Consider the following 16,143-nt stretch of genomic DNA (forward strand, 5'->3'; position numbering starts at 1 on the left):
GGGCGACTCTGGCAGCTCCGGACAGGAGGGCGACTCTGGCAGCTCCGGACAGGAGGGCGACTCTGGCAGCTCCGGACAGGAGGGCGACTCTGGCAGCTCCGGACAGGAGGGCGACTCTGGCAGCTCCGGACAGGAGGGCGACTCTGGCAGCTCCGGACTGGCACAGGACTAACCAGGCTGGGGAGACCTACCGGAGGCCTGGTCCGTGGAGGAGGCACAGGATAGACCGGGCTGTGGGGGAGCACTGGAGATCTGGTGCGTAGCCTTGGCACCACTCTTCCAGGCTGAATGCCCAGTCTAGCCCGGCAAGTGCGGGGAGCTGGAACAGGCTGAACTGGGGAAACCGTGCTTAGAGCCGGCGCAGGATATCCTGGCCCGAGGAGACATACACAAAACACAGGTGGGAAAAGGCTACCTAAGTATGGTTCTAAATCAGAGACAACGATAGACAGCTGCCTCTGATTGAGAACCACACCAAGCCAAACACACAGAAATAGAAAACATAGAACACAAAACATAGAATGCCCACCCCAACTCACGCCCTGACCAAACCAAAATAGAGACATTAAAAGGATCTCTAAGGTCAGGGCGTGACAACCCCTCCGAAACTCCAAAATAAAATACTAACACTGTAACAGATACCTTAGGCAGGCATGTAACATAAGCCAGGTGTCCATATGTAAAATATATATTACCTGCTAAGAGACGTATTTACAGTAACTTGATGAGTGATAATAAAGGACATCATGTGAGAAAGAGGGTATTTCTGTGAGACATGTGAGACATACAGTGGGGCAAAAAAGGATTTAGTCAGCCACCAATTGTGCAAGTTCTCCCACTTAAAAAGATGAGAGAGGCCTGTAATTTTCATCATATGTACACTTCAACTATGACAGATAAAATGAGAAAAAAAATTCCAGAAAATCACATTGTAAGATTGTTCATGAATTTATTTGCAAATGATGGTGGAAAATAAGTAGTTGGTCACCTACAAACAAGTAATATTTCTGGCTCTCACAAACCTGTAACTTCTTCTTTAAGAGGCTCCTCTGTCCTCCACTCGTTACCTGTATTAATGACTAAATACTTTTTTGCCCCACTCTAAGTACGGCGTCTGTGACTGAGAGAATGGTTTAAATAGAGAGGAAGATGAGGAGACTGCTCACATTAAAACCACATAGAAAGTCCATCAACTGGTGTGATGGATGGTTGGGGAGAGGTCAATGTCTCCTTCTCCTAACATAACCCAAAACCATTTGCTTATCTGTCAGAGGAAATTACTATATTTTATTCAGGCTTTATTTTTAACCTGTTTGTCTTTGACAACTACAATACACAATAAAAAGCAGGTTCCATGTATAACTGCAGTATATATTGGCAACATCCAAAAGTAAAAAATAAGAAACAACCTTGCTGTGGCTCCATATGACTCTCAACTGTGTGCATTAGATGCAATATTTTTCCCATCTACTGTAGTTATTAGCTTAATAAGATAATACAGTAAACCAAATGGTCTTACCCTGAATTGTGACTGTAGAAGGCTCACTGTATATGGATCTAAACTGCTAACCTTTAGCACTCTACTGCCATTGTAGTACAGTACTGTACTGACATTGTATTTTGACTTCAGCAGGTTAACTTTGACCTGTTCATCTGAGCAGCTGAGCTCCTGTGAGTGTATATCTACAGAGTGAAGCTAGTGTAAATTCACTCTTCCCACTTTGTAGAAGAAACACTGAGCTACAGAGACAGATGAGGAGTCTGACAGCTCAGCTGAACTGAGTCTCTCTCTCTGATGACTGAAGGACACACTGTCAGACTAGGCTGAGAAAGGTCTGTGAGATTAGAGGAAAATAATATTTCGCACTACGTCAATTTGTTAAATCTCCAATATTGTCTAAGACTTAGGTTCACTTCTTTAATATCATTGTACCCACAAACAGAGAACGCAGAGAGACAGTGAATGACATCTCCATATTTAGTTAACTAGCCTTTTACTAAACAGATGAGTGACTGACTAAAAAGTTGGTGGCACATTTAATTTAATGGGGAAACGAAAATCGTTAAAATCGAAAAACTACTGTAAAACGAAAGTGTGTGGACATCTTACTATGTCACCCGTAACAATGTTATCTCACGAACCTTGAGCTTGGAGAGACCAAACAGCATCTAGCAGTGACAAAAAGTCAAACGAGCAGCTTACTCATTCTGAGAGAAAAAAAACATCCTTCAAATTTATTTTATGTGTCTTCTGTTGTCCAATTACATTTATACAGATGCAGTACATTCGTAAAATGGAGACTGTTCATTAGCAGTAACAACTCAGTCACACAGCACATAATGACTTACATTCCACAGGCTGATCATGTAATTGTTTTATATACAGTACCATGAATGCACATTTGTACAGCATGGTCAACCAACCAGCAGGTTAGTTTTCTTAGGTGACGAGAGGTGGTTATAATACTGTAGGAGAGGTATCATAGCTATGACACATAGTGAAAGTATGCATGTGTTCTCAGTTCTTCATGTGTAGTTTATAACCAGACATACAGTACTATATACATAGAGACCAGACCGCATACAAGTCTGAAAGAAAGTCACCTTTATTGAATGAATATAAACAAGCTGGCCAACACTCAATAGTAATATTCTGATACAGCACATACAATAGCAAAAGTCTGGGGCAGTGGAGACAGGCTCCTACAGTAGGTTTTAAAACACAATATCCATGCTGAACAGAACATTCTCTCTCTTTCTCTCAGGGGGTTTCCTGCAACCGAGTGTTTTGATTCTCTCTCACTATTTCTTTATCTCTTACACATGCGCGCACACACACCTACAGTACACACACACACGTATGCATGCGCACACACACACACTTCTCACAGATTTACACGCGTAACACCCCAAAAATATGCCGCCTCTCCCATAACACTGCACAGGTTGTCTACTAGGGGGACACGGAAGGTGAGGAGACACACACCACTCTCAAACACAACATCACACTGTCACGATGCAGAGGCAATTAATGTATGAGAACTGGAGCATCATGGGAAATAAGCCCACGTTCACACAAGTAATCATTCAGCATGCTGGACACACATTTAACTTGTTCCTAAATCTTTACTGTACAGCAGAAAACATTTACTATTACAAATAGTACAGTCCCAAACTGACATATTCAATAAGCCAAACGGATAAAAAAAATTGTAATCAAGAAAAACTTAAATACAAAAAATGTACGCAATTGTTCAGTAAAAAAAGAAAAATCTGGCGTTGGTCACAGTGTTTTGTTTCATCCAAAGGTTTGCATTTTCAACATCATACAATAAATCAAATGCAACTTGTACACGACAAAGAAAGTGAATCTGTCTGCCTGTATTAGGCTTCTCATACTCTGAATCAGGTCTTTTACTCCTTCAATTACTATTGGTGATGTCTGTTGGCCTTCAACTCCTGGGTCGTGTTCATTAGGCACCAAACAGAAAAAAATGCGCTGATACAGGGAAGGATTACTTGGACTTGTCCAATGAGAAACGCTCATTCTCATTTTCCGTTGCTAAACATTTTAAAACATTGCTTGCCCTAATGAACACAACCCTGGTGTATGTTAACTGATAGGACATTGATGAATCCTCAACAGTTTGATTGTACCTCAAGATCTCACTCTGCATAGAGGATAGGAGATTCTCTCCAACCTTTCACTCTGTTGGCACATTACGTAAAAATCTGCATGCATCAGCACAATGAAGTGTTCCACGTTTTCTACCGTATTCTATACACCAGGTGCTGTATATTCACTTCTCATAGTAGGAGAACCCCCTACCTCCAGTATTCAGTTGTAAATTACCTGAAAATTGAGGATTCTGAATCTGTTCCCCATGATGGTAAGGTGAGAGGTTATTTGCGCCTCCATCCGTGTGCTCTTCTGGATTGCCTTTCCTTTTACAGATCATTAGTACCAATCTCTGACATTGAAAACACAAATACAACATCCACACAACGCCTTAATTTTTTTCTTCAATTTGATTTAATCCGAACTGGTGATTGTTAGTCAATCGGAGGAGGAGTTGTGAGGCAACTGTCCTGTCTGTATTCTGTGTTGAAGTTGACTCAGAGGTGACGAACGTATAGGGATCACTTCTGTTTGGATCCCAATGGAGGATGGGGCACTTTTCTACAACAGTCACGATATCAGCCACAAGGAGGGACACACACACACACACACACACACCATGGAGGACGGAGGGGGGCAGGTGGTGGTGGTGGTAGTGGGAGGTAACAGTCTTGGATGTTTTCTCACTAGAAGTGTGGTTTTCTACACACTCAACTGTCACATATGTCACCACATCTGGGTACACCAGGACAACAGCATGAAGACAACAACAAACAAAACACAGAGACCGCTGGACAATGCATCTGCAACGACGGAGTCACTCCAAACCTCTACTTTAACAAAGGTAGTGATAGTCCTCACTCACAAGTGCAAGTTTCTATCTGCTGTGCTGCAGAAAATAGTCTCTTTGCTACTTTAGTGAGCTGCAAAAATAGAGTGTCTTCCCCTCTGTGAGAAGACTATGGTCTCACTGTGTGTGTGTGTGTGTGTGTGTGTGTGTGTGTGTGTGTGTGTGTGTGTGTGTGTGTGTGTGTGTGTGTGTGTGTGTGTGTGTGTGTGTGTGTGTGTGTGTGTGTGTGTGTGTGTGTGTGTGTGTGTGTGAGAGAGAGAGTCTCAAAATAGATTTCTCACACTGCAACAGGAATGTAACATTAGCTCTTCTAAATGAGAATGGAATCATTTTCTCACTCCTTTCCTTTGGCCTGTGTCTCAAGGTTTCTTAGGCCAGACTATCCTTCGTGAGAACCACAGACAGGGAATGTTGCTTGCTGCTAAGGAGTTTTTTCTTGTACAAAACAGAGGAAAGTCACATATGTCAGGCCACACACTGAATAAGGGTTTTCTCTATCCTTTGGACAGTTAGAAAAATTAAATAAAACATGTATTTTTATCCTCAATATTTTTTGTTACTGACAATATTCTGACCACACATAGACAGACACACTACATAGATCTTTCTGTCTCTCTCTCTCTCTCTATATATATATATATATATATATAATATGTATACGATATGAACGAGGCACAGGCCACCTTGTTGAGAAGGACAAAACGAGTCACTAGGTTTGGATTTGGGTTAGCACAGACTGCTGAAAGAGAAGAAGAAAGGGGAGATGAAGAAGTTGAGGAGGAGGAAGGAGGGAGTCAATGAGCAAGAGAGACGGCTGTAAAGGTATGGCAGGAAATCTCATGGGTGTCCATGGATGGCATCAAACATATAAAATCTATAGCCTCCTGGCACCATTTCCTCAGAGTCTCTCCAGCAGATTCTATGTACAACACAGTCTTCTACAGTTTATAAGCACACCAGGTTTTGGGATCAACTCCCTATTGAATGACATGGATGCACAATGTCCAATGGCCATGTCTCTCAGCTGTTTCTCTGGTTGGACACCATGTTGTGTGAGCACCAGTGATCTAAAAGCACCATTAGAAGTATCCCTGCGACAGGGGAGGAGGAGGTGCATAGGTGCATATCACGCTGAGAAACACATTATAACAACGGAATCTGATTGGTGTATGTTCTGAATAGACCATTCTGATTGGTACTCATGCTGCTTTAATACGTCTAAACACTTTTTGATTGGTGCCCTTAACTTATGACTGGATTCAAAGTGGCATTATTAGTTCTGACGTCTGCATAGATTGGAGTTCTGACTGCATCTGGTTCAACTGAGGTAACAGGAGAGATACACAGATGGCAGCCCTAAGCCCAAAGTCCCTGCGACACCCCCAGGACAGGGCCCTGCCCATAAGGCCATGCCAGACTGCACATTAACGGCACAAGGAAACCTTCAGTAGTCGAGGCAAGGACCGTGGCTGCCCATTGGTCAGATTAGAGCTCTAGTGGCTGTTTTATTCAGATAAGAGCTCTTCCTTGTTCTGATTCACTTTGCACAAAGCACTCATAGCCATGGTCTAGCACTGCAAATGAAACACACTCAACAGATAAAAAAAAAAAAAAGAATAATAAGTAGCACAACATCACTTTTAGACATACAGTAAAGGAACTTCCTCTGAAGTAGGTTAGCTGTTAATGTAAATGTGAACTAAAGCTGTAACTGTATGGCACTTCATTAAATATGTGGAAAGAGAGCAGGCCATCTCTGATAAAGAGAAAACAACAAAACACAACATAGTAAAAGAAGCACTGTGAAGCTGGTGTGTTTGACTGTCAGTAGGGTGGAGCCTGCCAGGCAGGGGAGCCAATCATAGCCAGCCGGGGGTCAGCAGGGTGGGGAAAATCAGGTAAACAGGGTGGAGCCAGTCAGGTGAACCAATCAGAGAAAGGACTGTTGATACAGAGGAACTAATCAGGTGAAAATCTCAGGTAAACAAAGCAGGCGGAGACAGGAGAGTGGACCAATTAGATGCAGGTTGGTGAGAACGGGGGAGCAAGCCATGACTGGGTTCAGCACATTTTTACGTTCTGGAACATTCCATTGAACAGAAACAGTGCTGTACTGAATGACTGCTGTCAGCATGGCCACTGCCCTTTAAATACGTCACTCATTGCTTCAAGCCACACCCACCCAAACGGGAGGAAACGTACCTAGAAGTCTGTTCAAGAACGTACAAGAATGTTTTGGGGAAACGTTTTGTTCAGTACAAACCGTTCTGCAACGTAGCAAATGTTCAATTGAACTGAACGCACCTCATGTAAACAGGGCAGAGCCAGTCGTTAGATCTTAGCCAGGTGGGTGAAGAGTGCAGCTAGTCTTATGAGAGTGGGTGGGGCTCTGTAGGGGTGTCAGGTGACAGACAGGTGAGCTGAGCATCTTGACAACTATACCAGAAGTGGTTGTGTGAGTTTGGCTGTGTGAGCAGAACCACGGAGCTGAGACCAGACAGCTCAGATATCTGTCTGTCTGTCTGAGTGGGACCCAGTCTGTCCAACCCAGTCTAACTTCACAACACCTATGTATCTGCTGGAAGTCGCCTCCTCCCCAGAGTCACTCTTTTAGAGTTGTAGCTTCCCCTCTTCACATGATGGCTCTTCAGTCACCTGTAAAAACACACACAATAGTACAGTCAGCACTACGGTCGTTACTGTCCACTTACAGTGATCGTCGACTGAACACTAACCAGTAACTCACAGTGCTTTATTCTACATCTATAAATGTATCCTGATTGGAACATTCCTGGAATCAGGAAAGAATAAGCATTTCTCAAAAACCTAGGAATTTTGCAACCTTAAAGAGGACTCTCCACATTAAGTTGGTCTGAATCTAGAACTGGGTTGTACCTCAACTATCAGTCTCCTCATCTGGCCCTCCCACCTGCTTCATCCCTCCTCTTCCTCCTCCTCCTCTGTATCCTCATCCTCAGTAGAAAATAAAATAAAGGCCCCATTGAAGTGTGGATTGTATGGTGGTAACAAAAGGTTGGTAGGTAGTCAATGTATTTCAGCATCATGGAATGGCTGTGCTCCTCCAATAGTAACTGAATCATCTACAAACGAGAGGGGGAGGGAGGGAGAGTTACTTATCAGTCAGCAAAACATGTTTTTACCACAGCACACTCATAACACAGAAAAGGCAGGAAGTTCTTTCAAAACATCTCACCCCTCCGAACGTCAGAGCTTTGGTTGTCATGGACACGATTACGCCCAAATGCCCTCCTCGTCATCCTATCGGTGACAGTGTTATATGGCCGGCAGAGAAGGTCAGCAGGAAGTGAAGAGAGTAGAAAGAAGTTAGTATAAGTCAAAGGTTATGTATTAGTCAACGAGGGGATATGCATTCTATGGAAAATAATGAATGGCGTGGAATGTGTGTTCCTCAACGCACCGGCTATAGCTCCGTAGTGATCCGTACAAAAAATGATAACAGCTTAAAACTGCAGTAAAAGCGCAGTAACTGCAGTCGACTGTGGTATTTTGGACTCAGCAATTGCAGAATAACTGCAGTTGAACAGCAGTTATATTGCGCTGTAAATGCAGTTAAACTGCAAAATTACTGCAATAAAAAAAATGTTATTTTGGACGGAGTATTTGCAGCATACTGCATTTATACAGCACTCTAACTGCAGTTATACTGCACACTAACTGCAGTTATACTGTAGTGTACTGCAGTTATACTGCTCTTTGACTGCAATATATTTTTCGTAAGGGTGAATTACCATGAATAAGAACTGTCTAAACAGAAAATTATTGCAGGATGTCCAAGGATATGCAGTAACCCATTTGCCACTAGAAACATTCAAATGAAGTAGTTAACAAGTTTACTAGATAGATACAGTAGTTGCCTTGATAACCAAACAAACAGCCTTGCTAGTTTAGCTAACCAAACCATAAATCCATGCTTGGTATCATGAAAATCAAATTCCACAATGTCAATAATGTTTTCAAACGTATAACATTTAAGTGCTAACGCCCGAGAAGCCGGTGTTTGAAGGATATATTGGCATGGGTGTTGTTAGGCCCAAGACCAATGTTACCAACATATTCAAATTATGATTGACATGTTTTGATAAAAAAGTAATTCTGATTAATTTATTCATACTATTTCATCCTTCCACAAGATATAGTCCCGAAACAAATCTAAGGTTGCTATCCCAGCCGGCTGGCCGTTCGTTCTATTGCCAGAGACACGACCAAGTCATTCAGTCTTTTTGTTCTATATATATGGATATGACCCAGTCTTTCATTCTAAATGTTCCATTGCCATACTGGCTGGTAACGTTCTTGTCCCTTAATTGTTAGTTAGACATCTACGGCTAACTTACAGTCACATCAAACAGTGCAGACAGAATAACAACAGTTGCTGCATTTGTTGAAGATGTTTTAAGGTGATATTTATTTGGATACATCCATAACAATGAGCTAATGAATCATAATTTCGCCTAGCATAGAAAATATGCTCTCTCGTTAGGATACTATTGTTCTGAAGAGTTAGCCAATAACACAGCTAACACAATAAGCTGGAAAGATTGCAAACTAGCTGTACTTCGTTTTACCTTTTTTCATTTCACATTTCTTTGTATATATTGGTCTATAAAAAAGTGATCAGATGAAGCAGATGCTAAACTACAGGACTACTTTGCTATCACCGACTGGAACATGTTCCGGGATTCTTCCGATGGCATTGAGGAGTACACCACATCAGTCACTGGCTTTAACAATAAGTGCATTGAGGACGTCGTCCCCACAGTGACAGAACATACCCCAACCAGAAGCCATGGATTACAGGCAACATTCGCGCTGAGCTAAAGGGAAGAGCTGCCGCTTTCAAGGTGCGGGACTCTAACCCAGAAGCTTACAAGAAATCCTGCTATGCCCTGCGACGAACCATCAAACAGGCAAAGCTTCAATACAGGGCTAAGATTGAATCATACTACACCGGCTCCGACGCTCGTCTTATGTGGCAGGGCTTGCAAACTATTACAGACTACAAAGGGAAGCACAGCCGCGAGCTGCCCAGTGACACAAGCCTAGCAGATGAGCTAAATCACTTCTATGCTCACTTCGAGGCAAGCAACACTGAGGCATGCATGAGAGCATCAGCTGTTCTGGACGACTGTGTGATCACGCTCTCCGTAGCCGACGTGAGTAAGACCTTTAAACAGGTCAACATACACAAGGCTGCGGGGCCAGACGGATTAACAGGACGTGTGCTCCGGGCATGTGCTGACCAACTGGCAGGTGTCTTCACTGACATCTTCAACATGTCCCTGATTAAGTCTGTAATACCAACATGTTTCAAGCAGACCACCATAGTCCCTGTGCCCAAGAACACAAAGGCAACCTGCCTAAATGACTATAGACCCGTAGCACTCACGTCCGTAGCCATGAAATGCTTTGAAAGGTTGTTAATGGCTCACAACACCATTATCCCAGAAACCCTAGACCCACTCCAATTTGCATATCGCCCAAATAGATCCAAAGATGATGCAATCTCTATTACACTCGACCCTGCCCTTACCCACCTGGACAAAAGGAACACTTATGTGAGAATGCTATTCATTGACTACAGCTCAGCATTCAACACCATAGTGTCCTCAAAGCTCATCACTAAGCTAAGGATCCTGGGACTAAACACCTCCCTCTGCAACTGGATCCTGGACTTACTGACGGGCCGCCCCCAGGTGGTGAGGGTAGGTAGCAATACATCTGCCACGCTGATCCTCAACACTGGAGCTCCCCAGTGTTGCGTACTCTGTCCTATCCTGTACTCCCTGTTCACCCACGACTGCATTGCCAGGTATGACTCCAACACCATTATTAAGTTTGCAGGTAACAGTGGTAGGCCTGATCACCGACAGCAACGAGACAGCCTATAGGGAGGAAGTCAGAGACCTGGCCGGGTGGTGCCAGAATAACAACCTATCTCTCAACATAACCAAGACTAAAGAGATTATTATGGACTACAGGAAAAGGAGGACCGAGCACTCCCCCATTCTCACCAACAGGGCTGTAGTGGAGCAGGTTGAGAGCTTCAAGTTCCTTGGTGTCCACATCAACAACAAACTAGAATGGTCCAAACACACCAAGACAGTCGTGAAGAGGGCACAAGAAAGCCTATTCCCACTCAGGAAACTAAAAAGATTTGGCATGGGTCCTGAGATCCTCAAAAGGTTCCACAGCTGCAACATCGAGAACTGGTTGCATCACTACCTGGTACGGCAATTGCTCGGCCTCTGACTGCAAGGCACTACAGAGGGTAGTACATCACTGGGGCTAAGTACCGCCCAGTACGTCACTGGGGCTAAGCTGCCTGCCATCCAGGACCTCTACACCAGGCGGTGTCAGAGGAAGGCCCTAAAAATTGTCAAAGACCCCAGCCACCCCAGTCATAGACTGTTCTCTCTACTACTGCATGTCAAGCGGTACCGGAGTGCCAAGTCTCGGACAAAAAGGCTTCTCAGCAGTTTTTACCCCCAAGCCATAAGACTCCTGAACAGGTAATCAAATGGCTAACCGGACTGTTTGCATTGTGTGCCTCCTTCCAACCCCTCTTTTTACGCTGCTGCTACTCTGATTATCATATATGCATAGTCACTTTAACTATACATTTATGTACATACTACCTCAATTGGGCCGACCAACCAGTGCTCCCGCACATTGGCTAACTGGGCTATCTGCATTGTGTCCCACCCACCACCCGCCAACCCCTCTTTTATGCTACTGCTAATCTCTGTTTATCATATATGCATAGTCACTTTAACCATATCTACATGTACATACTACCTCAATCAGCCCGACTAACCGGTGTCTGTATATAGCCTTGCTACTTTTATAGCCTGTCTTTTTACTGTTGTTTTATTTCATTACCTACCTATTGTTCACCTAATACCCTTTTTGCACTATTGGTTAGAGCCTGTGTCACGCCCTGGTCTAAGTATTTTGTGTTTTTCTTCATGTATTGGGTCAGGCCAGGGTGTGGCATGGAGTTTTTGTATTGTGGTGTGTTTTGTCTTGGGGTTTTGGTGTGTATGTTTTTGGGATTGTAGCGTAGTGGGTTATCTAGCAAGGTCTATGGCTGTCTAGAGTGGTTCTCAATTAGAGGCAGGTGCTTATCGTTGTCTCTGATTGGGAACCATATTTAGGCAGCCATATTCTTTGAGTTTGTCGTGGGTGATTGTCCTATCTGTCCTTAGTGTCTTTGTTCCTGTCGCTGTGTTAGTTAACAAGTATAGGCTGTTTCGGTTTTCACATTACGTTTATTGTTTTGTAGTGTTTGTGTTATTTCGTGTTTACTTTTGTTTGATTAAAAATGGATCGCAATCTACACACTGCGTTTTGGTCCAACTCTCCTTCACCACACCTAGAAAACCGTTACAGTAAGTAAGCATTTCACTGTAAAGTCTACACCTGTTGTATTCAGCGGAAGTGACAAATAAACTTTGATTTGATATATCCATAAAAATGATGCCAGCTGATTCATGATTTTGACTGGCTGAGAAACACTGCCTTCCTCTCTCTCTTGTCCCGACTCCCAACCCCTACATGTTCATTACTATGGAACAGTTGGAGATCTAATTTGAATATTGAAAGAGTAAGGTTTATACAAATCTCAGCCATTGAAAACTAAATTTTTGTTTAAAAAAACGTGAGATAATGCTTTTTATAGTGGAGATAAAGTTTATAATTTCAATTCCTGATGAAATATTGGATTGCGCAGTCAGAAGGAACAAAGTAAATACGCATTTTAACGTCCTAGATTTTGCCTGTGGTAAATTGTGCAATAGACACTGGCTGGAATGCGCTTTTAACCAATCAGCATTCAGGATTAGACCCACCTGTTGTATAAGTAAGAATGAACTATAACCATTGAACTCTACCGTGCTGATATACCATGTGTTGTAGGGAAATAATGCACAAAAGTACTTCACTACTGTATAGGGTGCCATTTGAGACACCGTGTAGATTTAGACCCACAATGCAACACTCTAGCTATTAGACCACCACACCACAGAGAGGATAGTTCCAGGCCCTGATTGTAAACACAACAGAGAGAGATCTGACCTGGTCGGGGGAGGGGCGATGGCCAGCATGGGGGGGTCCTCTGGCAGGCCCTGGTCCTCCGCGGTGGTGTGGGGGCGGGTGGCGGGTGTGCCCGCCGTGCTGTTGCGGAGTGTGTGGAGGGTGGTGGGGGTGCTGCTGGGGATGTGGGTGCTGGGGGTGGGGGGCTTGCAGAGGGGGGCCGTGGGGGTGCTGCTGTGGATGCTGTTGTGGATGCTGTTGTGGGTGCTGTTGTGGGTGCTGTTGTAGGTGTGGGTGCTGCTGCTGTGGTGGAGGCCCATGGGGGTGCTGTCCTGGGTGGGCGTGTTGTTGTTGTGGGTGTGGGTGCTGCGCTTGTTGCGGGTGCTGGGGCCGTGGTTGGTGTTGTTGGTGCTGAGGCGGAGGCTGTTGGGGATGCCCCTGTGGATGCTGCTGTGGATGAGGGGGGTACTGCTGTTGAGGCTGCTGGGGGTGCGGGTGTTGTTGGGGTGGGGGCTGGGGGTGCTGGGAGTGTGGGGCATGGGGGTATGGAGGCTGTTGCTGCTGCTGGGGGTTAGGAGGGTGCTGATACTGTGGCTGGGGGAGCTGAGCCTGGGGGCCTGGGTGGGGTTGCTGGGGTTGGGTGTGGTGAGGAGGATGGGGGTGGTAGTGGTCGTCTTCATAGTTGTCAGCAATCAGCTTCATCCTGCTCTGTGTCTGTGGAACAAAACACAAACATGTCAGTGCTACAATTTAACACGAGAGACCAAACACTGACTTAGTCATTATGAGAACCTAATGACAAGGAATGTATCTAGTTAGAAGAGAGAGAGTAGCAACTAAGTAGTTGAAATAAAGGTTCAAACGGACCACTGCTGCTATCGTGAGCAAGTCCTTCCTACAAGATATACATGTTGGATCTCCTGTATACATAAAGGCAGGGTTGGGGTCAATTCCATTTAAATTCAGTCAATTCAGGAAGATAACTGAAATTCTAATTCAAATTTAAAATACTATTTAATGAGAATGAAAGGGAATTGGAATTTTTATTTTACTTACTGAATTGACTTAATTGAAATGGAATTGACATCAACCCTGAATAAAGGTTGAATACAAGGTCCACCTGTGTTGTGTCTTCAGTCCTGACCTGCTGTTTGAGTTGGTGCATCAGTCTGTCCTTCTCCCTCTTCAGAGCCAAAACCTCTTCCTGGGTCTTCTTCTTCCCAGAGGCAGACAGCTCTAGCAGAGCAATGTTAGCGTCCTTCTCACTGATAGCTGCCAACAGGGCCTGTTGCCTGAGGAGAGAGAGGAAGAGTGAGAGAGTGAGAGAGAGCGAGAGGGAGAGCAAGAGATACAGAGAGAGGGGAAGGGAGAGAGAGGCAAGACATGCCTCTTTCCACATCCAAAGATTGATCATGAGATGGCTTTAAAGCATTCACAAGGCCAAGCAAGTTCTGCTTTATATTATTGTACTACATTAATGATTTGACCATAGCACCTCTTGAAAACCCTAAATGAATATAACACGAATATCAAGAATATCAATAGTTTTCATTGCTCTGCTAATGTACAGTATGATTTCCTGTGGCATACTTCATTTCTAGGATCTCCTCCAACTGTTTCCTGCGCTCCTGCCTCATGTTTGTCAGGTGACCGTCTCTCTCCTGCAGGGACTGCTGGGTAGACGAGAGGCGCTGTTTGGTGGCGTCCAGCTCCTGTCTGGTCCTCTCCAAGGTGTTCATCATCTCCTCTAGCTGATACACAAACAGAGGATGTGATTACTCTCTCTCTCTCTCTCTCTCTCTCTCTCTCTCTCTCTCTCTGTCTCGCTCTCTGTCTCTCTCTGTCTGTCTCTCTGTCTGTCTCTTTCTCCTCTCTCTATATGCCCTTACTTTCTTTCGCTCCTCTACATGCACTACCATGTTAAACTATGATGAGAAATCTTTCTCTTTCTGTCTCACACACACATACTATACATATATAAGCACACCTTTACATGCTGTCCTGAGTCCATGGTGTTGTCCTTTCGAGGATCCCCCACTATCTGACCAGGCTTCTTGTCCCCTTGGGGGCCTAGTTTGAGGTTGGGACCCCCCTTCTTAGTAACTTGCTCCTTGGCCTGCCTGGATGGAGTACCACAGAGGAGGTCAGAGTTCAACCCCCTACAGTCATACTACCCATCTTTATACTGCACCACTACCAGGACAACTGATACCAATCGTTCCCGATTATGTCCCTTTGTGTTGGGGAAACAACTTTTGAGGCATTACTAATACTTTGTCTTCTGCACGTTGTCTGTAGATACAGTATAACACATGAACAAGACACAGAACTCCAACAGCATAACACACATATAAATGTTAAATACAAGGTGACTGTGAGACTCATTAGAAACACATAGAGACGGACACAACATACCACAGGAAACTCAGGTTAGACATACTGCCAATTACACTGACATTTTGATATAAAATCAATGAAAAACATTCTGGAGACGTACAGGAAACATAATACAGGAGACATAAATGAGACACAGATGAGACATAGACAAGTCCATGTTAATATGTTCAGAAATGACTCACAGGTTTAGGCAGCAAGAGTTAGATTGGGGGGGGGGTAGTTGCACCTCTCAGGTGGAGGAATGGAGGTTTAGGGTGTTGGTGGGGGGTGGGGGGGGCATGCCAAAAGGGGTTCGCTACTTACCTGGGTGCTAGGCTGCAGGTGGAGGAGAGGAAGAAGAGGAAGAGGAGGAAGGAGGGATGGTACGACAAGAGGAAGCAGCAGCGCACACCGGAGACAGGAGGAAAAGAGGAGGAGAGTAAAAGAAACCATAGAAACGTTAGAATCATAACAGAAAAGAAGAATGACAACAGAGGACCCGACAACAGAGTCTATTCAGAGACAGACAGGGGAGATCATCATCATCAGAAGCACCAATGAGAGTCAGTCACTGAAGGACACAGCAGCCTGACAGACAAAGCTAATGCAGGATGCACAGGATACATCTTCTCCTCTGACAGCCAGGTTAGAACCCTGCCTGTGTATTAGCTGCTGGCTGCACAGCCTGTGAGTGCGGGCCGGGCATGCAGTCAGGACACCACCCGGGCTAGAGAGAGGGGGAGCGAGCGGGGGTAGGCTAGGAGGAGGGAGGGGAACAAGAGAGCTGGTATAGCTAGACAGCAAGGCGGAGAGGAGCCCAAGTGGGCAAGGCAGCAAGGGAACCAGTCAAGGGAGCCATGGCAGCCAGACAAACAAAGGGGTCCAAACAACTGACTGACACCCCTCTGGACCAAAACAAACCAGGCTCTGTGTGGGTTCAATAGAGGACATACAGACCCTACCTACTATAGCAGCTCACTCATTGAGCAGGGCACAGTTGACCTGGAGCACTGCAGCTCTAGTCATGCAGGCCAGGCTACTAGGCTGAGAGCTAGCCTTTACATCTGGCACAGCAAGCTGGGCAGGGGAGAGGGCAGGGCAGGACCGGGCAGGGGAGAGGGCAGGGCAGGGCAGGGCAGGGGTGAGGGCAGGGCAGGGGAGAGGGCAGGGCAGGACCGGGCAGGGGAGTGGGCAGGGCAGGGGAGAGGAGAGGGCAGGGCAGGGG

At 44.9% G+C, this 16,143-nt stretch overlaps 1 protein-coding gene across 3 annotated transcripts in view; it reads right to left on the reverse strand.

Annotated features, from left to right (window-relative positions):
• Positions 1-7,368: 7,368 nt before the first annotated feature.
• The window catches only part of erc2 (ELKS/RAB6-interacting/CAST family member 2), a 67,461-nt gene continuing 58,686 nt past the window's right edge, over positions 7,369-16,143 (reverse strand). For all 3 annotated transcript variants that reach the window (XM_031834913.1, XM_031834924.1, XM_031834935.1), the window contains 7 exons: positions 15,243-15,254; positions 14,530-14,662; positions 14,133-14,293; positions 13,687-13,834; positions 12,585-13,256; positions 7,684-7,748; positions 7,369-7,570 (listed from right to left, as the gene is read on the reverse strand). In XM_031834913.1, coding sequence (XP_031690773.1) covers positions 7,722-7,748; positions 12,585-13,256; positions 13,687-13,834; positions 14,133-14,293; positions 14,530-14,662; positions 15,243-15,254 — 1,153 coding nt within the window. In that variant the 3' untranslated portion in view covers positions 7,369-7,570; positions 7,684-7,721. The remainder of the gene's footprint in view (positions 7,571-7,683; positions 7,749-12,584; positions 13,257-13,686; positions 13,835-14,132; positions 14,294-14,529; positions 14,663-15,242; positions 15,255-16,143) is intronic.

The sequence above is a fragment of the Oncorhynchus kisutch genome, linkage group LG1 (assembly GCF_002021735.2).
Source record: "Oncorhynchus kisutch isolate 150728-3 linkage group LG1, Okis_V2, whole genome shotgun sequence".
NCBI classification, from domain to species: Eukaryota; Metazoa; Chordata; class Actinopteri; order Salmoniformes; family Salmonidae; genus Oncorhynchus; species Oncorhynchus kisutch.